The sequence below is a fragment of the Lemur catta genome, chromosome 19, assembly GCF_020740605.2.
Source record: "Lemur catta isolate mLemCat1 chromosome 19, mLemCat1.pri, whole genome shotgun sequence".
In the NCBI taxonomy this organism is placed as follows: Eukaryota; Metazoa; Chordata; class Mammalia; order Primates; family Lemuridae; genus Lemur; species Lemur catta.
In genome coordinates, this window is record NC_059146.1 from 21136107 (window position 1) to 21162795 (window position 26689).

Sequence of the window (26689 nt, forward strand, 5' to 3'; positions counted from 1 at the left end):
TATATTAATGGGATCGGACAGCATGTGAGTTTTTGAGAGTGGATTTTTTTCACTAAGTAAAATGCCCTTGATATCCATCAAGTTATTGCGTGAGTGAATGGTGTTTTACTTTTGTTTTCTTTTACTAAGTAGTATTGCACAGTATGGATGTATCACACTTTAATTATTCACGTGTATAAGGACCTTTTGGGATGTGAGGGCAACACCTGTCACCCCCCGGCCCTGATCGCCAGGGTTGGTTTGGCTGATCTGGCTGGCGAGACGGGTGTCCCCCTCCTCCCTCACTGCTTCACGTGTGTCCCTCCCAGAACTACGCGCTTGGTCAAAGAGGACAACAAAAATTAACTTGAAAGAGATAACAGACCTAAATATAAGGGGTAAAACTAGAAAACTTACATAAGAAAACAAGGACACAAATCCTCATCACCTTAGGTTAGATGAAGATTTCTTAGGTAGAATACAAAACGTTTAACAATAAAAGAAAAAACATTCATGATTTATAGGTTTCACCCAAATTCAAAACTTTTGCTTTTAAAAATGTTAAAAATGAAAAGACTTGCAAAGCATATGTCTGCTAATGGACTTGTATCCAGCTCATATGTTTTTGCAGCTCCATATTAAGAAAATAAATAACCTAATTAAAAATGGGCAAAGTATTTAATCAGTAATTTATCAGAAATATAAACAATAATATGTGAAAGGGTGCTCAGCGATACATGGTCTCCAGGATAAGAAACAACAGAGCTTAAAAATGAAAATATATTTGACAATATTTTACATCTGCATCAGAAATACTGGGTGCAATTCAAGAGCAAACAGATGCCATGGGATAGACTGAAATTCTTCCCAAATTAAGTAAGACGTTGAAAACATATGAAATGGAATTTAAAAGACATGTATTATAAATACATATATTCCAATATTTGACTCAATGCCACTCCAGAGCACAAAATAGAATAGAGGGGAAGCAATAAGAAATATTACAGGAAGCAACGTTTCCTCCACTTTCAAATGGAGGAAGAGTTCGCTGCCGCTGAGAATGGACCTGCTACCCTGCCTGACTCTGAAGTTTTTAGTATTTATGCAAGTACACAAACATGTATTAGGTGAGGCTTATGTCCAGTTCTATCCTCTGTCCCAGGTGAGGACTGCAGGAAGAAGAAAGCCATCATCCCGTCCTGGAGCTGGGAACGCAGGTTGCATAGGAAAGTCTTAAGGGCCAGCAGGTCTATGTCATCGTTCCCCTCCGCAGCTGTGCGACCTGTGGGTGGAGGACAGACCCGAGATTAGGGGAGGAGGAAGAGGAGGAATATCGTTTCTCCCTAACTGTATACACAGATTCTCCACCAGGGGGCGCATCACTTCCCACCCTCCTCGTCCAGGGATGCTTGAAAGGGTGTGATTGTGTTGCTGTTTTTCTTCTTCCACAGTGAGGTGGGCTTCAATTGTTTAACAGGAGACCAAAAGGGGTAGTAATATTCCTAAAATGAACAAGGTAGTCCCACATTGTAAAGAAATATCCCACCTAAAATGCCATTTCTGCCCCTGTTGAGAAACACAGAAATCCTGGCGGTAGAGTTTGGTGTTTCGAGAACTTCCTGTCACTACAACAGCCCATGAAGAAAGCGAAGTGCTCAGATGTTTTACCTGGATTCGCTTGGAGACTCCTTCCGGCTATGCCAGGCGTCAGCCAGCAAAGCTCCCATCGCAAGCACGACTAGGGCAGACAGACCCAGTCGGATGAGGTTACCCTTGGTGTAATCAGCTGACGAGGTCCCTGGGGGAGCTGGAAGAGACAGGGGCCTCAGCACTGGCCCTAAAGGACACCCCTCGCTCTCAGGGGGATCTACCAAGTCCGACTCTCACATGCCCACTTGCATTTCCTGGCCAGTGGTCAGCTGTACCTTCCTTAAACTGTTAATTACTGAAAACAAAAGGGGAGGTTTTTACCAGGAGTTGGCCTGGGTGTTCCTTTATGTTCTTTGCTTTGTAGTCTCTGACTTTCCTCTCTTCCTTCACCAATTTCCTCTTCACCTCATTGCCACCTTCCCACATTTCCTCCCACTCCCCGCCCCTTGATCTATGAGGAGACGCAACACAAAAGGCCTAAGGAGGACAGCCTGGCGCGAGCAGAGGTAGGGGCTGGGCCCGGCAGGTGCCCCCTGAGCATAGACGAGAGCCTGCCAGCTCGTCAGAGGACTCTACAGTGAGGAACCCACGGCAGGGGCTGTGGAGACCCTGGAACAGAGTGCCCCAGCCTTTTCTGACAAGAGGAAGGAGGCCACTGTGTGACCCGCTCACCGTGCCCAGGCTCACAAGGAGTGGGAGGGAGTGAGAAGCCCTTGTCAAGTTACGAAATCAATTCCTGGAGGTCCCACTTCTGCTTTTGGTTCCTCATTTGATAAAGAAGAGTTTTGTTGGCAGGAAACCTTTCAAAGCATCTTTGGAAGTCAAATGTAGAATTCATGATTTATGTGCCAAGTGAAATTTTCCTTTAGGGGCGTGTTTCTAGAAGAATCCAGCCTTCCTGCTCTGTGAAAGGTGAGCATCTCTCAAGAAAGGACCTGCCTGGCATTTGGGAAATGGGGTTCAGAAATCCAGGGCTGGGGTGGCCCATCAGAGCCTGCAGCCACCCACCATGGGGCACCAGGAACCCCGGAAAATCAGTTCTGTTTGACAACCACTCATTCAGTTAAGCCACTAAATCACAGTGGCTGGTGGCTGGGGTAGGGTCAGATCGGGGGCACAGTTCTTTGACCCTGTGCATACCTGGTGAATTCAGGAGCCCCGGGTCCCCCGCGGCTGCGGCTTGTGGGCCTGTACTTCCCCCGAGGTCATACCTGCTACCCAGCCCTGAGGGGGACCAGCTGTCACAATGAGGCCTCAGAACATGCCCTCGGCCTCATGAGCACCAGTCCCCAGGAGATCTGCGTGAGAGCTGGGACTGGCGCGATGTGGATGGTGCCAACGACGCCAGCATCACTAGGAAAGGGCACATCCCTCCCTACCTGGGCTCCCTCTGGGGCCCACAGCAGCACCTGCGGCCGGGCAGATGGGGTCGTCCCCGACAAGAAGGGCGCCTGGGTCCACCCTGCCGTCGGTGCAGCGCGTCCTCCACTGCAGAAACTCCTGCGCGGGGGGAGTGTGCCCGCCGTCGGGCATCTGGGCCCAGGACCCGGAGAGTGACAAGTTCAACCAAGGTGGGACATGCGCTGAATTCAGAGTGTCCCCAAGCCATCAGGAACTACAGCCTCTGGAGGGTGGGTGACTGTGGCTTCCTCTCCAGGAGAGGGAAGCGAATGGCAGGAACGGAGGCAAATGGTCCCATCAGCTGTCGTGTGAGGGGGACAGAAAGGATGCGAGCCACACCCGAGGCATCCACACAGAGTACAGCGACGACGCCCACGTAAACCACATCATTTCCGCAGCTGACTGGGGTGTCCTCGATGGGACTGTAGAGGATTGTCCTGAATTCAGGGGGTGAACCATGGGGCCAGAGAAGCCGGGGGAGGATAGTGACCAGCCCCTGTGAGGACAGGAAGAGCGCCAGTTGCAATCTTGCTATCAGGTGGCCTGTGCGTTTGGGAACTCCATCATTCAGGGCCGTGTCTCTGGAGGAGCAGTTTTGATTAACAGAGAAGTCGTGTCGTGCACCATGACCGCAGAGGATCCTATGGTTACGTCACCAGGCTGGTTGGCAGGAACTGGGGTGAATGCTGAATATCGATGTTAGACAGCGGGGAACACACTGAACACCTGGAGGGGGCGCCAGCCAACTTGAGGATATGGCACTGGCTGAAAGAGCATTCCTGGGAGAGGAGTTGAAATGGGATGACAAACACCCGTACAGGCTGGCTCCACCCGCACAGGACTAAGGTTGGCTACCTGGTGAGGGAGTGATCCCCAAGACAAGAAAATACCAGACCTCAATTTTCTTCAGTAGGAGGCTTGGTATTTTGTATTTGGCAACAATGGCATTTAAGAGGTAAAATAGTTCCGACGTATCACCAGTCCTTATGTGTCTTTGGAATCAACGGGGTGGAGAGAGGGGGATGACAATTTCAGATTATCCAAGTAATGAGTAAAATATCTGACTTACACACACACAGACACATACACGCACACCACTGAAATTCAGTGGCTGGCTCAGCATCCAATACAAAATTTAACTTTATGCACGCAACGAGCGTTAAAAAAGTGAAGCTTAGCAGCTAAGTATCTGGGAAATTGTGCATTTCAGCTTTAGTCAAGAAGGTTAAGCTTGGCAGTGGCCCTGGTTCTAAAGAGAAGCCTACATTGATACCATCCCACCTGGCACATCCCAGTGATTGCAAAGTTCTTCTCCAAACCCAGCAGCAACAATGCCCCCTGTAGGCAAAATCCACAGGGAGACAAATGTAATGATGCCACCATTACAGGAAGGGGGGGCCCCTCTCCTCCTCCTCCCGATACTGACTATATAGTACTTTATTTCTAATTGTAAAACATTCACTGGCTGTATGGGAAGAGTAAACAACAGCAATGGGAATTCACAGCCCTTAGGAGTAGAATACCCAGCATCCAATACAGCAGAGTCTGGCTGGGAATAAGAAGGCAATTTTAGAAGAATTCTAACAGTAAACGCCATGAGATATGAGTGGATACTCCATTCATGACACAGAGGCAGAAGGCTGTTCTCAGAATAAGAACGAGTTGCTGGAAATAAAATCACTAATGCCACAATAAATCAAAATTTAATTTAAGAGAGGCAGAAAAGAGTAGAAGGGGGTGTGCTGATGGGTGGATTCATAATTTCGAAGGACAAAGTGGGACATTATCCAGGACTACAGGACAAGACTGGCAAAGGAGTGGGAATGACACAGGGAAAGATTTGAAAAGATGGCTGTGCAAGTAATAAAAAAGCAAGAATTGAAAACAGAACAAATAACTCTCTGCGTAAATCAGAAAAATTCTAAAAATCAAAAAAAAGTACCTGTCACCGAGATCTCAAGATAACTGCTGCGGTACGAGGCCCAGAAAGGGGCGGTTGTCTGGTAGTACCCACAGCTGTAGTTCCCAGAGTCACCAACTGCCATGTTCTGGAGGGAGAACTGCACCCCGCTCCCTTCTGAACTCTTTTGCTGTATGGGCGATGACGTGCCCGCCTTCAGTAGAGCAAACATTTTAAATCCAGTCACGTGGGCTGGCTTCTGGCACCACAGAGTCACCTTTTCTCCAGCGGTCACCTTAGGACTTTGGTGGGCACTGAGGGAAGGCTTAGGTAAATATCCTGTAAGAGAAGAAAGGTCATGAGGAGAAGCCTGGATCCTCCTCGGCTCCTGGTCTCCCACGGGAAGAATCAACAGCAGCAGAGGGCATCTACGTGGCCGGGGAGGTGAGGTGTGTAGCATCCAGTGACGCAGAATTTGAGCAGGAAACAGAAGATAATTTCAGAGGAAGCCGAACAGCTGTGCCACGAGACCTGAGAAGATACTGCTCCATGACACAATGGCACGCAGCCGTGGACACACCACGTCTGGAAATCGTTGCTGGGAATAAAATAACTAACGCCGAGATTAACCAGAATTTTAACAGATGCACAGAGTCATGGAAGGAATTCGGCTGATGGTGGGAGTAATTGAGTTGAAGAGCAACATGGGAAATTATCCAAGAATGCAGGGCCTGAAAAAGGCGAGGGAGTGGAAATCCTAAAAGAGAAGATTTGTAAAGGGATGGTAGTCCAAGTGATGAAAAAATAATGAGGGAATAATTAAACAAGTTATCTCCCATTAAAAAAAAATAACACCTCCTAAAAATCATGCAAAACCTTACCTGTTACCCAGATTTCAAGATGATCGCTGGGGTATGAGGCGTGGAAAGGGGCCATTGTCTGATGGTACACACAGCTGTAGTTCCCAGTGTCACTGAATGTCACCTTCTGGAGGGAGAACTCCACCCCATTCGCTTCTGAACTCTTTTTTTGTACGGGCAGTGATGTTCCCGCCTTCAGCAGAGCAAACATTTTAAACCCACTCAAATAGTCTGGTTTCTGGCACCTCAGAATCACATTTTGTCCTTCAGTCACCTTATGACTTGGATGGGCTTGGAAGACTGGTTTAGGTAAAGATCCTATAAGAGAAGAAAGGCTCTGAGGTTGTGGGGTGAAGCCTGGGGTCCCCCGCTTGCTCTTGTTCTCCTGAAGCGGGGGTAAGTCAAGGGGCTCTGACCTTCCCCCAGCTCCAGGGCAGGGCTCTTCTAACAGGCCCTGGACAAACCAAGGCATTTGATTGTGATCCTGTCTCTCTCCCTCCCCCCTTACCAACTACTCTGGAAATAGAATCCACTCTTCCCTCCCTTCCTCTGCTTCCTCCCTCATCCCTGTCCCCCCATGTCATTCAAAGTCACCCCCTCCTCACCTGTAACCAATAGGAGAAGGAAATCACTGCGCTGCGACGTTGTGGAGGGGACCTTTCGTCCCCTGTACTCACAGGTGTACCTTCCAGCATCACTGAGCTGTAGATGAGTGAGGGGAAATTCAGCTGGGCCCTGCACAGAACCAGGTGGCATCAAAGACCTCAAAATAGTTCCTCCCTTTCTGAGAGCAAAGTTCACATCCCTGGCAGGTGTCCAGCATTGCAGCGTCACGTTGCTGTTGGCAGGTACCACAGAGCTGGGCCAGGCACGGAGGGAGGGCTTGGGCAGTGACCCTGGAAGGAAGCAGAGCCCAGGGCCGGGTCTGACTCACTCACCTGCTCTCAGGACTCATTTAAAGAAAGAGAAGGGAAAGGGGGAAGGGGAATTTGGGATGAAGGATCAGGGAGGGTTTAATTGAAGAAATACTCACCTTGTTTTGTTATGTTTCTTTGGCCAGCACACAGCCCTGTAAAAGAATCATCATGAGATACAAGCACCTGCCTGGAGCCAACATGTTTGCCCTGCCCGGACCCTTGGGCACACCCCAGAGGCTCCTGCTGAGAACAGACCCCTGGAGGTCGTGCACTCAGGAGTTCTCATTGTCCCCACGCTGGACTGTGGCTCCAGCTCCTGTCTCAGCCCTTCCATGGTTCTCAGTGATTCTCCTGAGCCTTCTTGTGTCCCTCTCACCTACACATGCTCCAGGTCTTTCTCGGTCCCACAGATATGCCAGAAACCCCCCTATCACATGTTCTATCACAAACCAACCCTAGACAAACTAGTCTGACCGTTTGTACTAGTGTCTCTGTTACATGTTCTCCACCCGGGGGAGCAGGCGCTAACCACACAGGAGACTGGCGAGCCCTGGGGAGTGAGGTGCCCTTGTTTAACCCTGATGAGGTCAAGACCTTGGAAATCTCGGTACAGTTTCATCTGTGGTAGAGTAAGCACCAAAGGCTGCTTGGTGCCTTGAGTGACATAAATTAAGGACAGAAACAATTTAGTTATAAAATCTTAGAGTTTATAAAAGTCTATTTACCTCCTAACATGGGAGATACAAGATGTCACTACCTGTGAGCACCTGGGAGGGAGGGATTCTGTGCCATTCACCTCGGCACCCCTAGAATCTGCACAAGTCCTGGCACATAGTAGGACCTCAACAGATACATACTGACTGACGGAAGAGATGCCCAAGTTTAAGCGTGACTCAGAGAGATCTTACCAGGAAGATAAAAGATGCAAACTTACAGGACCTTCATTTCTTCCTCCCACTGGATTTACCCCACCCCCCAAATGACACCATAATCACCCATATCCATTTGCTTGGGTAAGGATTTTGCTGAAAGGTAGAAGCAGCCTTTTCATTAGAAAGGGCAGGTTGTGGACCATCTTAGCTCTAGTCTTGAAAGGTTTCTGAACCACTCTTTTCCATTATGTGATTTCATCCCTTGTTACTCCAAACAGGACAAAGTTCACTGCTGGTTCCCTAAAAAAGAACTCAGAAATCCAGATGGAAATTCCAGAAAGAGAAAACACACATTCTTCCTCTGCTTCACATATGGCTGCATTTGCAGGATACTTCGACTCAATTGTTCTTAACCTTGACTACACTTGGGGCTCCCTGAGGAGAAGGTGAAAATCCCAGTGCACAGAACAACTGCGGGATAGTTGGAACAGAAGGTCTCGGGATGGTACGCAGACATCGGTACTTTTTAATATTTTCCATATTAAAAGAGAGATCATAAGACTGATGGAACGATACCAAATTATAAACAAGACCTAAGACCTTGCCAGACAAGGGTTAAGTCACACACTCCTATGCTTAAAGAATAAACTAAGTTCTAACGCCACAAGGTTGTTTCTTTCTCTCTGGCAGCTAAACCAGCAGTGGTTTAGCTAAACAACATTGAAACTATTGCAGCTCACTGTTCGCCAGATGCTAACTGACCCCCTGTTCCACAAGCCATAACCACAGTATGGATTGGACAAGAGACTGATTTCAGTAACTTTCTCCTAAGAGACCACCAACCATGGGCGGATTCTGGCTAGTTTACAGAGGCAGCACACTGAGTGTCTTCGTGTCCCTGCTTCACCTTTTGACATATAGGGGTTAATTCTAATGTATTTAAATTGTTAAGTCTCCACCCCAAAGTGAACACGGGATGCATGTAACTTGCATGTTTGCTTACTACGCATCTGTGCAACCCCCTTGGTGAATATTCATAGCTCCTCCTATAACCTACTGAATGTGTGTACTTGGTCAACTCACTGGGCATAAATCTCAACCTCTCTCTTTTTTTTCCCTCTAAAATGTCTGCTTTTGGTCTCTGCTGGAGACCCTGCATCCCAGCCTGTCAGGATAGCCATGCTGTAGGCCACAGGTCTTTAGAAGAAATAGTTTCCTCTCCAGATTTATGGAAACCTCGCGATTCTTCAGTTGACACCTGGATGGTACAGTATGTAGCCAACATAGAGAAGCGCTGCTCTAACTGAAACTGGGCAAACATTTCCTAGGGCCTCTACAAAGACATTTAAAATGAATTGGTTGATAAAGAGACTTCCGAGCAGAAGTGATCCTGGACTTATCCAATGGTTCACAGCCTTCTTTAAATGCCCATATGGGGGGGGATAGACTTTTGCCCGAGTACTAAGATTGTCTTCAAATTCATACCAAGCCTCTAAACAAATATTATTGACAGAAAGAGGTTAATCTAACATAAAGGAAGTTGTTAGACATAAATTTATAAATTCCTAGGATCAGAAATTTCCTCTCTTTCCCAAGTATAGAGTAACAGCTTAGTCTGTCAGGGCGAAAGTGAGATGTTACCAGAAATTTTTGCTACAGTTACATGGATACATCAAGAAAATTAAATTTTATGATCTGAAAAGGGGAATTTAATAGAACTATGCCAAGCTATTGAAAGAAAATGTAGCAGAATCGGTGGCTCCACAGGAATGGAAGGAGGAAAAGAGTGGAGAGAACAGATACCTGGGAACACCTGGATCCTCTCAGGAGTCTGAACCCACCTAAACAGTAGTGTCTGAGCCAGAGGGAGGAGAGGGAATGATAAAGGAATCATTCCCCTATGAAAATAACAATAATCATCATGTACATACATAATCTCTAATCATAAAGATAGCCCTGAAGATCATCATCATCCCCATTATACAGACGAGGAAACTGAGCCCTAGCACCATCTCACATATTTCACAGCGCAGCTCAACCAGAATGTGCAGGAGTGGAGTTTCCAAAGCACATAGGGTGGATTCACTCTTCCCCCGGAAACACAGTCTGAGGGCCTAAAATCCCTTTCATTATCCCAAGACGGGGCTCGAAGGGACTCCTCTAGAGTCTTGGCATGGGAGAAATATGGTGAAGACAGACAGCACTAAGTCATGGTGACCAAAACCAAGCCAAGACCCATGCATGGCCCTGCATGAGGAGACCAGGTTTCTTGGTACCTGCAAACAACACCCTGAGCTGCATCTCAGCATCATACACTTTTTGAGCTGCTCCTGTTTTATCTTCTTGATTTCCCCAATCCGCATCTGTTCACCCACTCCAAAGACATTTCCACTGTGAAGGACCCATGCATGTGTCCCTCTTAGTTTCCCATTATGACCAAGTGGAAACGCCAATGACTTTGGAGTCAGACGAGCCTGGGTTTGAGTGTTTGCTTTTCAGCTCACCCTCTGTGGGACCCTGAGCAGGAGTCCTTAGCCCGTCTGAGTCCTCATTCGTCAGTATGGGCCCAATTCCCATCTCTGAGGACTGTTTTCAAGGACCTGAGTGGTATTTCCCACACTGTGGAAAAAGAACCACAGATGATATGTGGAATGATTTCGGTTGATGCTGGACACAGTATTTTATAACCTCTATCTGGGCATCAGAAAGATGTTACCCTTTTGAGTCACTTTACACACTTTTGATCACATCTAGGAGAAATTCTCAGGTTAGAGATTGACCTTAGTATACCTCTATCTTTGACTAATCTCCCTTTGTGACAAGGAAGTGTCTAGCAATGGGCTCAGAAACTTGGCGAGCAATGACACACGGCTAGAATGCCCTAACATATTCTTCCTTTTCATTCTACACCCATGTACTGCGAACTTCTATGTCTAGTAAGTGACACTCCATTATTTAAAGGCTTGATAAAAACTGTCCATCTTCCAGTGAACATGTGTATTTACATAAACAATATTGTTACTAAAATTAAAATGTGAAATAAATCAACAAGAGCAACTGTAGACATAGAGCACCATCACGAACATAGAATGTAAATTTTTAAATGCTGACAACACTTGATTAGAGGAAGTGCATCTGAAGCCACCGGACTCTGACACATATGAGCAAGCAGTGAAGACAAGCTGATGTTATTATTTATTTCTGACCTTATTACCTTACCCACATTTCTCTCTTTCAATCCACCCATCACTAATCCCAATGTATCCGTTCAAGAAACTTACCAAAGCAGAAGAGGGAAAGGAATGTGGGGACCAGACTGGCCCTGCAGCCTGTTCCAAGGACCTTCATTTCTGCCGCCACAGGAGGGAGAACAGCTGAATGTGAGCAGTGACTTCTTTACATCTTCCTTTCCCATCCTTCCTTTCATGTGACCCAGAGCTTTTGCGACACAGGGTGATGTAAACAGCTTCATAAGTACTTCTCTTGTGGACAGCTTTTATCGGAACACAGTTGTGTTCAGTCTCCAAACTATAGGAAGCCCCAGATTCTTCTTCCTTATTAAAAGAAATCTTGCCATCTTCTGGGTAGGCAGTGAACTTCCCTGAATTGCTTAAATGTGAGTATTACATGGCACGTATTTATATATTATATATGCCCCCCATCATATGGCACTTGGCCAACCCCACTAATAAATCTGCCCCCAGGAAGGAGAGAACAAGTCTTCACCCACAAAACAAAAGGGGTACACGCAGTTCCTTGCCCTGCTCAGAAATCGCTAGGGGCCTGCTGGCCGTGGGAAACTGACACACACTATGGATGCTGGTCTTGCTGTGTCTTCCTTCTTTCTGTGTTTAAAACATTGTTCTGACCAGCACCTTGCAGTGAGTCCACCTTGGTGATTCCAAATCCATAGATGATACAGCGGGACAAGGCCTGTGGGCGCCTACTGCTGGTGTTGGCATTGTTTAGGGTCTTTGGCTCCTCCACCTGCCTGGGTCTTGGTCTCGACACTATGTATGTACCACAATTTGTTTATCCAGTTGTGCATTGATGGACCTTTCCCCCTTTGTGAATAGTGCTGTCGTGAACATTCATATACGAGGATTTGTTTGAGTATCTGTTTTCAGCTCTTTGGGCTGTATATTTGGGAATGGAATTGCTGGGTTAGATGGTAATTCAACATTCAACTTCTGGAGGCACTGCCAAACTGTTTTCCACATCCATGTTACACTCCACCAGCAATGTCTGAAGATTCCAATTTCTCCACATCCTTGCCAACCCTGTTATTCTTCCTTTTTAAAAAATTATATGTTGATGATGCTGAGAACTTTTCATGGGTTTATTGGCCATTTGTATCTGTTCTTTGGAGGAATGCCTGTTCATGTCTTTTGCTCATATTTACACTGGGTTGTTTTTTGTGGTTGTGTTGTAAGTGTTCTTTGTATATCCTGGATTCTAGACTGTTATGAGATACATTTGCAAACATTTCTCCTGATCCTGTAGGTTGTTTTTCCACTTGCTTGATAATGTCTTGGAGTCCACAAAAGTTTTAAATTTTAATGAAGTCCTATTTATTTGTTTTTTCGTTGATATTTATGCTTTTGGTTTTATATCTAAAACATATTGCCAATTCCAAGGTCATGAGAATTTTCTCCTATGTTTTCTTCTGAGAGTTGTATAGTTTTTAGCTCTTATGTGTAGGAGTAAGTCATTCAACCATTTTCAATTACTTTTTTTTTAATATGGTGTAACATAAAGGTCCAACATCAGTCTTTTGCATGTGGATATACAGTTGTCCTAGCACCAATTGTTGAAGGGTCTCTTCCTTCCTCTTTTGAATGATCTTGACACCCTTATCAAGAATCAATTAGATGTATAGGTATATTTTTGGACTCTTAATTCTACTCATTTTGTCTATATGTCTACCCTTGTGCCAGTGCTATGCTGTTTTGGGGGGTTTTTTGAGACAGAGTCTCACTTTGTTGCCCAGGCTAGAGTGCCATGGGGTCAGCCTAGCTCACAGCAACCTCAAACTCCTGGGCTGAAGTGATCCTCCTGCCTCAGCCTCCCGAGTAGCTGGGACTACAGGCATGTGCCACCATGCCCGGCTAATTTTTTCTATATATATTTTTAGATATCCATATAATTTCTTTCTATTTTTAGTAGGGATGGGGTCTCACTGTTGCTCAGGCTGGTCTCGAACTCCTGATCTCAAACGATCCACCCGCGTCGGCCTCCCAGAGTGCTAGGATTACAGGCGTGAGCCACCGTGCCAGGCCTTATTTTTTAAATTATCATTTTCAAAGATTCACTGTGTGTACGTACAAATACAATTAATTCTTATTTTGTTATTATATCCTGCTACTCCGCTAAACTCAGACATTATTTCTTGTAACTTTTTGTAGATTCCTTAGGAACACTGACATAGTGTTCATGAATAAAGACTTTCTGTGAATAAAGACAGATTCACTTCTTCTATTTTTGCAAACATCCAAAATGTTCTTATATAAGTGAACAAAGAATGATACAATCATACTATACTACTCGTTTTTTTTTTGAAAAGTAACAATCCATTCATACATAATATAAGTTGGATGCATTTCAAGGGCATTTTGCTAAGTGGAAAAAATCCAATCTCAAAAGCTCACATGCTGTCTGATCCCATTAGTATAACATCCTCAAAATGACAAAATATTAGAGATGGAGGACAAATTAGTAGGTGCCGTGATTCAAAAATGGTCTTGGGAAGAGAAGTGTGTGACTGTGGAAATTTAGAATGAGGGAGATCTTTGCAGGGATGCACTAGACCAGCAGGTTGATTTGGGCTGGTGGTTACCTGAGTATACACAAGGCCAGCCACAGGACACACAGTCCAGAAGAAGTCCCAGGCCTCCCCCAGCACCCTGAAGGACACAGAGAACAAAACCAGGCACTGGATGCTGCCCTGACCTCAAATTTAACAGCCACAAAAGGAGAATCTCAACCATAGTGATGTGAGAAGAAACAAGACCCATCCATCATTTGATGAAAGGCCACACAAGAAAGGAAATAGATAAAACGAAGGACTTAATCTAAGAGAATTGTGTATATTATGACCAGAAATTAATTTGGATAAGCATATCCTCAGAGTTATAAGACAGGAAATAATAGTTCTAAAGAATGAATATTTAGGCTGGGCGAGGTGGCTTACGCCTGTAATCCTAGCACTCTGGGAGGCCGAGGCTGGTGGATCGCTGGAGGTCAGGAGTTCAACACCAGCCTGAACAAGAGGGAGACCCCGTCTCTACTAAAAAAAATAGAAAGAAATTATATGGACATCTAAAAATATATATAGAAAAAATTAGCCAGGCATGGTGGCGCATGCCTGTAGTCCCAGCTACTTGGGAGGCTGAGGCAGGAGGATTGCCTGAGCCCAGGAGTTTGAGATTGCTGTGAGCTAGGCTGATGCCACAGCAGTCTAGCCAGGATGACAAAGTGGGACTCTGCCTCAAAAAAAAAAAAAAAAAAAGAATGAGTATTTATGAAAAAGAGGGATATTATTAGCAAGAAACCACAACAGATCTTAAAAGTGGAAATATAACTTCCTGTGACTGGTGTGTTTCACTTAGCACAGTGTCCCCCAGGCTCATCCATCTTGTTGCCAATGACATGATTTTCCTCTTTTTAAAGGCTGATAGTCTTCCACTGTGTATATAATATATACCACATTTTCTTTCTTTTTTATTGACGCATAATAGATGTTCATAGTTTTGGGATATGTGTGATAATTTAATACATTCATATAATTTGTAAAGATCAAATCAGTATGTTTGGAATGTTCATCACCTTAAATGTTTGTCTTTTCTTTATGCTAGAACTATGTGAATTCTTCTCTTCTAACTATTTTGAAATATGCAACAGATTATCATAAACTGTAGTCACCCAACTGATTTCTCTAACACCAGGTCTTTTTTTTTTTTTTTTGAGACAGAGTCTTGCTGTGTTGTCCGGGCTAGAGTGAGTGCCATGGCGTCAGCCTAGCTCACAGCAACCTCAAACTCCTGGGCTTAAGCGATCCTACTGCCTCAGCCTCCCGAGTAGCTGGGACTACAGGCACGCACCACCATGCCTGGCTAATTTTTTCTATATATATATTTTAGTTGGCCAGATAATTTCTTTCTATTTTTAGTAGAGATGGGATCTCGCTCTTGCTGAGGCTGGTCTCGAACTCCTGAGCTCAAACAATCCGCCCGCCTCGGCCTCCCAGAGTGCTAGGATTACAGGCGTGAGCCACCGCGCCTGGCCATCTAACACCAGGTCTTATTTCTTCTATCAGACCATGTATTTGCAGCCATTAATCAACTTGTCCTCATCCCTGTCTCCTCCTTACCCTTCCCGGCCTCTGGTAACCACTGATCCACTGTCCATCTTCATGAAATCCATTTTTCTAGTTCCCACATATGAGTGAAAACATGCAATGTTTGTCTTTCAGTGCTAGGTGTATTTCACTCAACATAATGACCTCCAGTTCCATCTTGTTGTGGCAAATGACAGGATTTCATTCTTTTTATGGGTAAACGGTATGCCATGGTATACCACATATTCTTTATCCATTCATTAGTTGATGGACACTTACGTTGATTCAACGACTTGAAATAGCTAATTTAAAATAAATAAATGAATGCAAATATAGCTGATGACATTTCATACCTGCACCAGAAGCACTGGATACCACTCAAAGGCAAATGGATGCCATGGAATAGACTGAAAGTCCCCCCAAATTAGGTAAAGTGTTGAAAACATATGAAATAAAATTTAAAAGATATGTATTATAAATATATATATTCCAATATGTGACTAAATGCTGGCCCAGAAGCACAAAATAGAGTATGGAAGGGAAGCAATAATAAATATTATACAGGAAGCAATGTTTCCTCTACTTTCAAATGGAGGAAGAGTTCCCTGCAGCTGAGAGTGGACCCAGCCTGACTCTGAAGATTTAAGTATTTATTCAAGTCATCAAAAATGTATTGGGTATTTCTCCCAACTCCTGTCCTCTGTCCCAGGTGAGGAGTACAGGAAGAAGAAAGCCATCATCCTGTCCTGGAGTGGATCTCAATCGAGCCGGGAATGCAGCCTTAAAGATCAGCTGGTCTAACTCGATCAAAAATTCATCCTTCCCCTGGGGAGCTCTGGGACCTGTGGGTGGACGACAACAACAGACCTGAGTTTAGTGAAGGGCAGAAAAGGCAGAATATCATTTCTTCTGGCCTCTGAACACATGTTCTAAACCAGGGGGAGCACCACCCCAGCTTCCCATTCCCACCCCCATCCAGGGATGTTTGAGAGCTATGACAGTAGTTGCTTTTTCTCTTGTTCCACAATGATTGGGGCTTTCACTGGTGCTTGATGGGAAAGGAAATTTTAGCAATTTAGAGTTGCTAAATGTTCCTGTAATGAACAAGCTAGCCCCACTTGATAAAGAAATATCTTACCTAAAATATCATTTGTGCCCACATTGAGATCATAAGAAGTCCCCATGGTAGAGTTCGGTGTTTAAAGAACTCTGTATTTATCAGGAGCGGGGAGGAGATGAAGGAGGGGGAAGGGGGAGGGGAAGGAGAGGAGGAAAGAGGAGGAGGGGAGGAGGAGGAGGGGAAGAGGTTAGGGGAGGGGGAGAGGGAAGGAGGAGGGTGAGCAGGCAATGACTTCTAGAAAGAAGGCTGGACAGAAAAGGAAGAGGCTGTGAGTAGAGGAGGTGGAGCAGCTTGCCCAGGGAAATGCCATGCTGGAGCTCCTTCCCAATCCTATTTCAGAGGGAGGCAGGAAGGGTCTTTCTGGCCACTTCTAGCTGCGTCCTGGGTGCAATGCTCTGAGTAGTCTGGGTCCCAGCAACCACGCTGCTCCAAAGCTCTTGCTCCCCTCTCCCAGTGAGGGGCGGAGAGGCTAAAGAAAATAAGAAAACAAACAAACAAACAAAATTAAAAACAAAAAATAGAGAACTCCGTATTTATCAAATGGCCAGCATGGTCTGTAGCTAACAGGACTGTAGTTAACAGGACTGCACTAGATAGTTAAAATTTCCTAGGAAGGGAGATCTTAAATGGATAGTTTCATTAGCTGCTTTATAGCCATCATTTCACAATTAGTAAAATTACTTGGCACACAATTAATTACTTACTTAGTATGAGGGTTTCCCTACACCCAGGTTTATTGAGGTATAATTGACAAATAAAACTTGGATATATGAAAATATCCCATTATACACAAATATAATTTAATTTTTATTGTTGGTTATATCTCAGTAAATCTTGGGGTGGGGGGAAGAGCCCCATAATCTCTATAACAGCCCATAAAAAAGAGAAGTGCTCAGTTGTTTTACCTGGATCCACTTGGAGACGCCTTCTGGCTACACCAGGCTTCAAACACGAAAGCTCCCATAATAACCACCGTTAGGGCGGCCAGACCCAGTCGAATGAGGTTACCCGTGGTGTAGTCGCTAGCGGTGTAGTCGCTCGATATAGTGCCTGGGGAAACTGAGAGAAGGGCCTCAGCACCGGCCATACGAGACACCCCTCCTTCTCAAAGAGGTCTGCCGGATCCGACTCTCACACCCGCTGAATTCCCTGGCCAGTGGGCAGCTGTGCTTTAAAATTTTAATTTAACTCTAATTTAAAGTTTAAAGTTTGAATCCCTGAAAGCAAAATATGGGATTTTAATGGGAGTTGTTGTAGGTGTCCCTTTCTCTTCTTTCCTTTATACTCACTCTGCCTTAGCTCTCTTCCTTTATTTGGTCTTTTTCTCATTTCTGTCTTTCCTCGTTTCCTTTTTTCCTTCTCCCTCCATGTATTAGGAACTAGTCTTAAGGAGCAACACATAGGACCCAGAGAGCTCCACTGAGCCCTGAAATTCCGTGGCTGGATCAGCATCCTCCGCGTGGCCCAAAACGTTATTAAGGCAGTGAGCTCAGACAGTTTGCGCTGAGGTGAGTTAAGCACTCGCTCACTGTGCATCTCAGCTTCCCTCCAGCTCGGCATTGGCCCCGCTTCCTAAAGGGAATCTTGCATTTGTATCATCCCATCTCACACATCCTAATTAGCACACCGTTCATCTCTAAACCCAGAAACAACAACATTCCCTGCAGGCAAAATCCATGGGGAAAAATATGTGATGGTGCCTCCACTGGAAGAGAGGGAAAGGAAGCCCTCTCTGCCTCTCCAAACTGACCCTACAGACCTTCATTTCTGCCTATAAAACATCCACACTATCTGAGGAGCCTCAGCAGCAGAGAAGAAAGTTTGCAAAGCTGAGGAAGTAGGTGTGCAGTGAACAGGGAGGCAGAACCCAGACAAGGAAGCACAAGGTAATTTTACAAGAATTCTAACAGTCGGTGCTGCAAGACATGCGTAGATAGTGCAGCCATGACACAGAAGCAGGAGGCTGTGAAACACCATGGTCTAAGAACCAAAAAGAATTGTTGAGAGTGAAATCTTTAGCACCAACAAAAATTAAAAAACATTAAGAGATGCAGACAGTGGGAATTCCGATAGCATCGGGATGCATAATTTTGAAGAACAGCATAGAAATTATCCAAGGATGCGGCATAACAACAACAACAAAAGGCTAAGGAGTGGAGATTATGAAAGGGAAGATTTTTAAGAGAGATGACAATGCAAGTGATGAAGAAATGGGAATCACAGCCAACTGATCTTTGACAAAACAGACAACAATGCACACTGGGGAAAAGAATCCCTATTCAATCAGTGTGCTGGGAAAACTGGATAGCCACATGCAGAAGAGTGAAACAGGATCCCTATCTCTCACCACTTTCAAAAATTAATTCAAGATGGATAGAAGACTTAAATGTAAGGGATGAAACCATAAGAATTCTAGAAGAAAATGTAGGAAAAACTCTTCTAGATATTTGCCTAGGCAAAGACTTTATGACTAAGACCCCAATGGCAATTACAGCAACACAAAAATAAATAAATGGGGTTTGATTAAACTAAAAAGCTTCTGCACAGCTAAGGAAATAAACAACAGTGCAAACAGGCAACCTACAAAATGGGAGAAAATATTTGCAAACTATAAGTCCAATTAAGGGCTAATATCCAGGATCTACAGAGAACTCAAGCAAATCAGCAAGAAAAAAAAAACCCCATTAAAAAGTGGGCAGAAGATATGAACAGAAGCTTTTCAAATGAAGATAGGCAAATGGCCAACAAATATATGAAAAAATACTCAAGGTCACTAATCATCAGGGAAATGCAAATTAAAACCACAATGAGATATCATCTTAGACCTGTTAGAATGGCTTTTATTAAAAAGTCCAAAAACAATAGATGGTGGCATGGATACAGAGAGAAGGGAACACTTATGCACTGTTGGTGGGACAAGTTAGTACAACCTCTATGGAAAACAGTATGGAGATTCCTCAAAGAACTAAAAGCAGACCTACCATTTGATACAGCAATCCCACTACTGGGTATTCACCCAAAGGAAAAGAAGTGTTTTTATCAAAAAGACACCTATACTCGAATGTTTATTGTAGCACAATTTACAATTGCAAAGATGTGGAATCAATCCAAGTACCCATCAATTCATGAGTGGATTAATAAAATGTGGTATATGTATACCATGGAGTACTACTCAGCCATAAAAAAGGATGAATTAATGCCTTTGCAACAATATGGATGGAACTGGAGACCATTCTCCTAAGTAAAGTATCTCAAGATTGGAAAATCAAATACCACATGTACTCACTATTAAATTGGAAATAACTGATGAGCACACATGTGCACAGAGGGAAGTAAAACTCAGTGAAAATCAAGTTGGGGGGGGAGAGGCAGAGGGAGGGAGGGGCAAAAACCTCCCTAATGGGTACTATGGACACTATTTGGGTGATGGGTATGCCTATAGCTGGGACTCAAGCATTACAAAAGCAATCCATGTAATGTAAAAATTTGTACCCCTTAATATTTTGAAACAACAACAACAACAAAGAAATGAGAATCACAGAATAACAAACATCTCTGATTTAAAACAAAAACAAAAACACTTCTTCAAAATCATGCAAACCTTACCTGTCACCAAGATCTCAAGCTGATCACTGGGGTCTGAGGCCCAGAAAGGAGCCCTTGTCTGGTAGTACATACAGCTGTATTTCCCAGAGTCACCACCTGTCACATTCTCAAGGGAGAAATCTGTCTCCTTCCCTGTTGGAGTCCGAAGCTGTATGGGCGATGAAGTTCCTGCCTTCAGCAGAGCGAACATTATAGGCACAAAGAAACGATCTCGTGTCTGGCACTGCAAAGTCACCTTTTCTCCTGCGGTCACCTTACCCTGATGGTAGGCTCTGAGGGAAGGTTTAGATAAATGTCCTGTAAGAGAAGTTAGGCTCTGGGGTCGTGAGGAGAAGCCTTGGGTCCCCCACTCACCCTGGTACTCCTGACTGGGGGTCCCCGTGGAGTGTGGGAGGTGACAGACACCTGATCTCTCCCTCTTTCAATTCTGACTCCAGGAAAGAGATTTTTCCTCCTCCAAGTCCTGGATGAAACCAAGCTCTTCAATTCTGTTCCTGTCTCTGTCCATCTCCCCCAACTCCAACTACTCTGGAGATGGGACCCCTTTTCTTTCTCTCTCTCGGTCCCAAGGATCACCATGCGTCATTCGAAGCCGCCCCCTCCTCACCTGTAACCAACAGCAGAAGGACATCACTGCGCTGTGAACTTATGTCAGGGGACACCTTTCTGTGGTATTCACAGGTGTACTCTCCGGCATTTCTGCTTTTGAGATCATTGAGGTGAAATTCAGCCAGGCCCTCTGTAGACTCAAGTGACTGTGGGAGCTCCAAAATAGTTCCTCCCTTCCTGAGAACAAAGTTCACATCCCTGGCAGAAGTCCAGCACCGCAGCGTCACGTTGCTGTTGGCAGGTACCATGGAGCTGGGCCAGGCACGGAGGAAGGGCTTGGGCAGTGACCCTGGAAGGATGCAGAGCCCAGGGCCGGGTCCGACTCACTCACCTGCTCTCAGGACCCACTTAAAGAAATGGAAGGGAAAGCAGGGAGCAGAATTTGGGATGAAGGATCAAGGAGGATTTAGAAACACTCACCATCTCCCCTTGTGTCCCCTTGGCCAACACACAGCCCTGCAAGAGAACCCTCCATGAGCCATGAGCACCTGCCTGGGGCCACATCACCACCCCGCCTGGACCCCTGGGACCACCCCAGAGGCTCCTGCTGAGAACAGACTCCTGAGGGTCACGTATTCAGTTCTTATTGTCCCCATGCTTGATATGGCTCCAGCTCTTATCTCAGCTCCTCTGTCATTCTCAGAGATTCTCCCATGCCGTGTGTTTCTCGCACCTACACATGCTCCAGGGCCCTTCTTGGTTCCACATAATTCCACAGATCCTTCCCTTTTCATTTTCTATTCCAACAGTACTTATTCTTACCATTTTCTCTTAGAGCCTGTGTTATATTGTCTAGATCCCCCACTCCTACCTCGAGGGGGGAGGCGCTTACAACACAGCACCCTGGGGGAATGTGGGACTGAGTGTGACCCTGGCTTAATTCCTGTTGTATCGAGACCCGAAGCAGGCCTGGAAGTCTCCTGAAAGTCTTGTGTAATAGAGTAACCTCCACAGTAAAGGCTTAATTTATGTCTTAGGTGACATAAATTAAGACAGAAGGCATTTGGTCGTAATTTCTTAAGAGAGTTTGCTTACAGAAGTGTATGTACTTCTTGCCATGGGAAACACGGATGTCACTACCTGTGAGCACCTGGGAGGCAGGACACTGACTCTTGCTGCCCCTGTGTCCGCCCAGGTCCTGGCACATCATAGATCATCAACAAATGCACGTTGACTGCCTGATGCTACACCCCAGTTTAGGCATGACATGGAGAGATGTTACAAGGATGGGAAGAGACAGAACCTTCCCCAAACTCCCCATCTTCTTCCCACCAGGTTAATTCAGCTTCCACTACCTCACCGTAATCACCAACATCCTTTTGGTGGGGTCAGAATTTGGCTCAAAGATGGAACAAGCCCCTATCATTGGAAAGGACTAGTTCAGTCAGTGTTAACCTTTAATCTGAAAGGCTTCAGACCCAATGTTTGCCATTATCTCTTTGCATCCTTTGATATGCCAGATAGGACAAAGTTCATTGTTTGGTGCCCTGTGACAGGTTTCAAAAAAATCCAAATGGAAATTCCAGAAAGGGGAAAATACACATTCCTCCCCTGTCCCACATACGGATGCATTTCCAGGATACTACAACTCAGTCAGTCCTAATCTTGGCTACACATTGGGCTCCCCTAGGGAGCAGGTAAAAATTCCAGTACACAGAGCCAACCACAGAAGTGTTGAGTCAGAATTCCTTGGGGCTTGGGTATCAGTTCTTTTCAAGGTTCTCCAGGTGATGTGAGTGTGCAGCTAAGGTGGAGAATCATGGCTCCAAATGAACCTGGACAAACATTTGTCAAGACTGCAGCGTAGATATTCAAAATCAGTTGGCTTAGAAGCTTCCAAGTGAAAGTTATTTTAGACTTATCTGATCACTCACAGCCATCCTGCCATAAATTCCCAAATGTAGGGGATACTGTCTTGCCTGAGTTGCTAAGATCTCTTTACAATTAACATCAAGCCTGGTTATGAACATTACCATAATAAAGAGATTGACCTAACTCAAAGAAGGCTGTTTAGACCCGTGTTTCTAAGAGATTTCCTCTTTTTCTCCCTATGTGGAGTAAACAGTTTTGTGTCTTGATAGTAAAGAGGGGAAGTTGCCAGGACTTTGTGCTAATATTACAGGCATGAGCGAATCACAAAAATGACATTTCATGTTTTGAAAAAGGAAGAATAGCCAAAGTGTGGAAATAATCAAAGTGTCCATCAGTGGAGGAATAAATAAACAAATGTGATCTAAACATACAATGTGATATTATTCAGCCATAAAAAAAGAAGGAAATTCTGACATATGCTACGACATGGATGGACCTTGAAGATATTATTCTCCATAAAATGAGGCAGGCACAAGAGGACAAATGTTGTCCAATTCCACTCATACAAAGTACCTAGAGTAGGTAAATTCATAGAGATAAAAAATAGAACAGGCTGGGTGCAGTGGCTCACACCTATAATCCTAGTACTCTGGAGGCTGAGGCAGGAGGATCCCTTGAGCCCAGGAGTTTGAGGTTGCTGTGAGCTAGGCTGACGCCACAGCACTCTAGCCAAGGTGACAGAGTGAGACTCTGTCTCAAAAGAAAAAAAAAAGGTAGAATAGAGGTTACTGAGGGCTGAGAGAAAAGGGCAGAAAGGGAAGTTATTGGTTAATGGGTACAGAGTTTATGTTGAGGGTTGTGATTGTTCATTTTATGTATCAACTTGACTGGGCCGTGGGATGCCCAGACATCTGATTAAACAATTTCTGGGTGTGTCTGTGAAAGTGTTTCCAGAGAGGTTAGCACTTGAATCGGTGGACTGAGTAAAGCAGATTGCTCTGCCTAATGTAGGTGGGCATTCTGTTGAGGGGTAGAACAGAACAAAAAAGTGGAGGACGGTTAGATTCTCTCTTTCTGCCTGATTGCTTGAGTTGAGAGATTGGTCTTCTCCTGCCCTTGGACTGGAATTTATGCCCCTGGCTTTCCAGCTGACAGATGGGTCTCCAGACAGATCATGGGACTTCTCAACTTCTGTGACTCCATGAGCCAATCGCTTAGAATAAATCTCATTCTAGATACATGTCTTTATCTGTATCTATATATCTATATCTATAATATATGGATACATAGATATATGTCTTATTGGTTCTGTCTCTCTGGAGAACCCCAACTAATACAGGGATGAAGGAAAAGGCTTTGGTGTAGATAGAAGTGATGGTTATGCAACATTAAGAACGTCACTTAATGCCACTGAACTGTATACTCACAAAGGGTTAAAATGATAACTAGTATGTTGTGTATATTTTACCATAATAAAAAAGGAAAAATAATGGATGTGTTTAGAGGTATTGAAAACTGTGTCTTATAATCAGTGGATCCACAGAGAATGGAAAAGGAAAAGGCTTGAGAGACAGACACCTGCAGACACCTGCTCCCACCCCACAGCTGCACCTGGGAAGCAGCACGACCCCAGCTCTGGACAGAGAGCCTCACCTCTGATTATGGACCATGCTGGGTGGCAAGTAGGTGCCACTTCACCTGTAACTGCAATTCTGCGTGGAAAGTGAAAGACCATCGGTACACATCAGTGTCATGTCACAACAAAGGGCAAAGTGGACGGCATGAACTCAAGCTCTTCTGCAAGAAAGTGTAAAGTCTTAAGGACTTAGAAAATCTATAGCTGTGTAAGCTGTCCAGAGAGAGTGGGAGTCCAATCTCGCTGAAACACAATTAAGGAAAATAAATAAATTTTGGATATCATGGAACAATTCATGAAGTAGTTGTTATTCTGATTCAAAAGTCAGGATCTACTCTGTCCTGGCTCATAGGACATTCTCAGATCTACAAAGATCCAAAGCCTTTGCAACCCTGGCCCCTTCTCTAGATCCCAAATGCCTATGAGGGAGGATGGGTACCTCTTCAACGGCCTTCCATGCTCTGTCACCCTGAGGGGGTTGAGGGCTTTGGAAAGCTTGGCGGGAGGTGGTCGGACACAGCCTTGGGTCATGTGGCATTTATCATACACTCCCAGGCCCCAGAAGATCTCATCTAATCTCATCCCTGTCTTCAGCAGGACATACCTGAGCAATAGCAGGAAACACTTAGAGGCTTACAGGCCTCATTTCTTGGGGGAGCAACAGGGAGCTTATTAAGAGAGACTCACTGTCTCTCAAAGATAAAATGAGAAGGAAAGAGTTAATCTTCTTATTGGAGAGAGGAAGATGGAAACACCCGTGTGTGTCCATCAACAGATGGACAGATAAACAAAATATGGTCTGTACCTATAGTAGAATGAATACTGTTCAGCCATAAAAAGCAATGAAATCTTCATCCATACACCCAGGGAAGATCTCTGCAGAGAATTGCTAATGAAATCACTGCCCAACCAAGGCAGAGAAGGAATGATAAACACAAAAAGTATCATTTACTGAGCACTGACTACATGCCCCATATTATGCATACATGAACCTAATTGTGAAGTTAACCCTAAAAAATGAAGAAATTGAGCGTTAAACATTGACACCTTTCCTAAAATCCCACAGCCAGTGCATGCAGGAGTGGAGGTTCCAGAACATACGCTGTTTTCACTGTGTCCTTATAGTTCACAAAACACAACTAGATATCTCTTCCCAAGACAGGCCTCTGATAGAAGGAAAGTAACCTAAAGTCTTGGGGTCACAGAATTAGGGAGGCAGGAAAAAGCCAAGTGCAAATGACATCAAGGCAAGTCTTCCTTCCCTGATACTTTTGTGAATATCAAGCTTTATTTGCACCCTGAACATAATCGATTTGACTTGCATCCTGGCTCCAAAGCTGGGAACATTCTGAATTACTTTTATCTCCTCAGGTTTTCCCAACCCCACGTCCCTTCAAACACCCTCAGGATGCTGCCATACCAAAGACCCCATAGATATTAATATGTCCCTCTCCACTTACTGTCATGGCTGAGTGGAGACAGCTATGTTTTTGGAGCTAGAGGGACCTAGGTTGAAATTTGGCTTCCCTGCACACCACCTGTGCAATCCGAGGCAAGTTGCTTTACTTTGCAAACTAAGATTCCATTCCTAACCTGCAAAAGTGGACTTAATTTTCTCCTGCAGTTTTTGTTTGTTTGTTTATTTTTAAGGATCAAGGTGGTATTTCCCAAGCGCCGAATACATGCCGTTAGTGTCATGTGCAACAATTTTAGGTGGAAGGAAGAATGATTAAAGCATTGAATCACAGCATAAGTAAGTTATTGCCTTTTATCATCTACAGTGCTTTTGATTGTATAAAGAAGAAAGTCTATTTGAAGCTAGTCTCTGATATATCCCGATCATGACATTGTGACTAATTGCCTTCATAGCAAAGAAATAGTCCGTTTCAGGCTCCAAGCCTCACCTAGCAGCAGTACATAGTTAGAATCCTCTAACATTGTTTCCATTTCATTAGATTTACTTTATAGTTACCTCCTATTTAACACTGGATTTTTACTCATGGTATTGCTGTAAAGTTTCTATCCTCAATACTTTTACTTAAGCAAAAGAGGCTGAGTCGATACTGAGAAAAACATTAAGCTGATGAAGTTAGCTGGTAGAGGCATTCAGCAAAAGTCAAGAAATTGAAATAAAAAGAGTAGAAGCTTTCAAGGTAATGTCTGTAGTGCACTCGGCAAGATTTCTGGTTCATTCTAAGCACTTAGTAAGCCAAAGTTGACGTTATTATTTCTCTTGCCATCCCCCATCCGAATAGCTCACCAATCACAGGATTTCCTACCGTCCCAATGGATAGCTCTGTGAGACTTACTGAAACAGAGGAAGGACAGTAGCTTAGGGATCATAGCGGCTCTTCAGCCGGTCCAAGGGTCCTTCTTGGGTCATGCAGTCCACGGAAGGGAGAAAAACTGGCGTTGTCACTGCCTCTCCCGGACCCCAGGATGTGAGCAGTAACGGCTCAGCTCTGGTCTTTCAGTTCGCTCCTCCCACATCCACACTGAGGAAACCTGATTGCAACATGTTCCTCAGAATAGGTCTTCAAGAGCTTGATTCACAGGAAATCCTGCCCTGCCTCAGTCAAATCTCAGGCATCAAACAGGTAACCCGCCAAATGCTTCAGACTTTGGCCTGAAGGGTTCACACTGAGGTGATGAAAACGCTTTACTCTTGAGAATACTGAAAATTCCTGGGCAAACATTAAGGTTACTAGACATTGGACAAAGAGTTCTTGCAATAAGCGTTCCATGGCTAAGTAAGATGCATAGATCCCAAATGACTTTTCACCCACAATCTACATCAAGGAGCATGGGACATAAAGATTGAACTGGTTCTGGGTACTGGTCTGGGTTGCTTTTTTATTTTTTAACTTGAATATATTTACTTGAAATTTTACTTGAAAAGCTAATTTGAAATTATTTTAAAAAATCATTTCCGAAGTTAGGATAAAGATGTGTCTAGTGATTCACCAAGGATACCACTCAACCCAGCTTCTT

The 26689-nt window shown here is 44.6% G+C and overlaps 1 protein-coding gene across 1 annotated transcript; it reads right to left on the reverse strand.

Annotated features, from left to right (window-relative positions):
* Positions 1-638: 638 nt before the first annotated feature.
* Positions 639-26174, reverse strand: LOC123624186 (immunoglobulin superfamily member 1-like). Its single transcript, XM_045531818.1, has 12 exons — positions 26008-26174; positions 20671-20706; positions 20249-20539; positions 19642-19938; positions 16941-17094; positions 16367-16504; positions 10861-10970; positions 6824-6859; positions 6396-6686; positions 5812-6108; positions 4973-5269; positions 639-1261 (listed from the first exon to the last, which is right to left on the reverse strand). Exons 1-12 carry the CDS (start codon positions 26039-26041, stop codon positions 1080-1082), a joined length of 2163 nt encoding a protein of 720 aa, XP_045387774.1. The 5' UTR covers positions 26042-26174; the 3' UTR covers positions 639-1079.
* Positions 26175-26689: the final 515 nt, after the last annotated feature.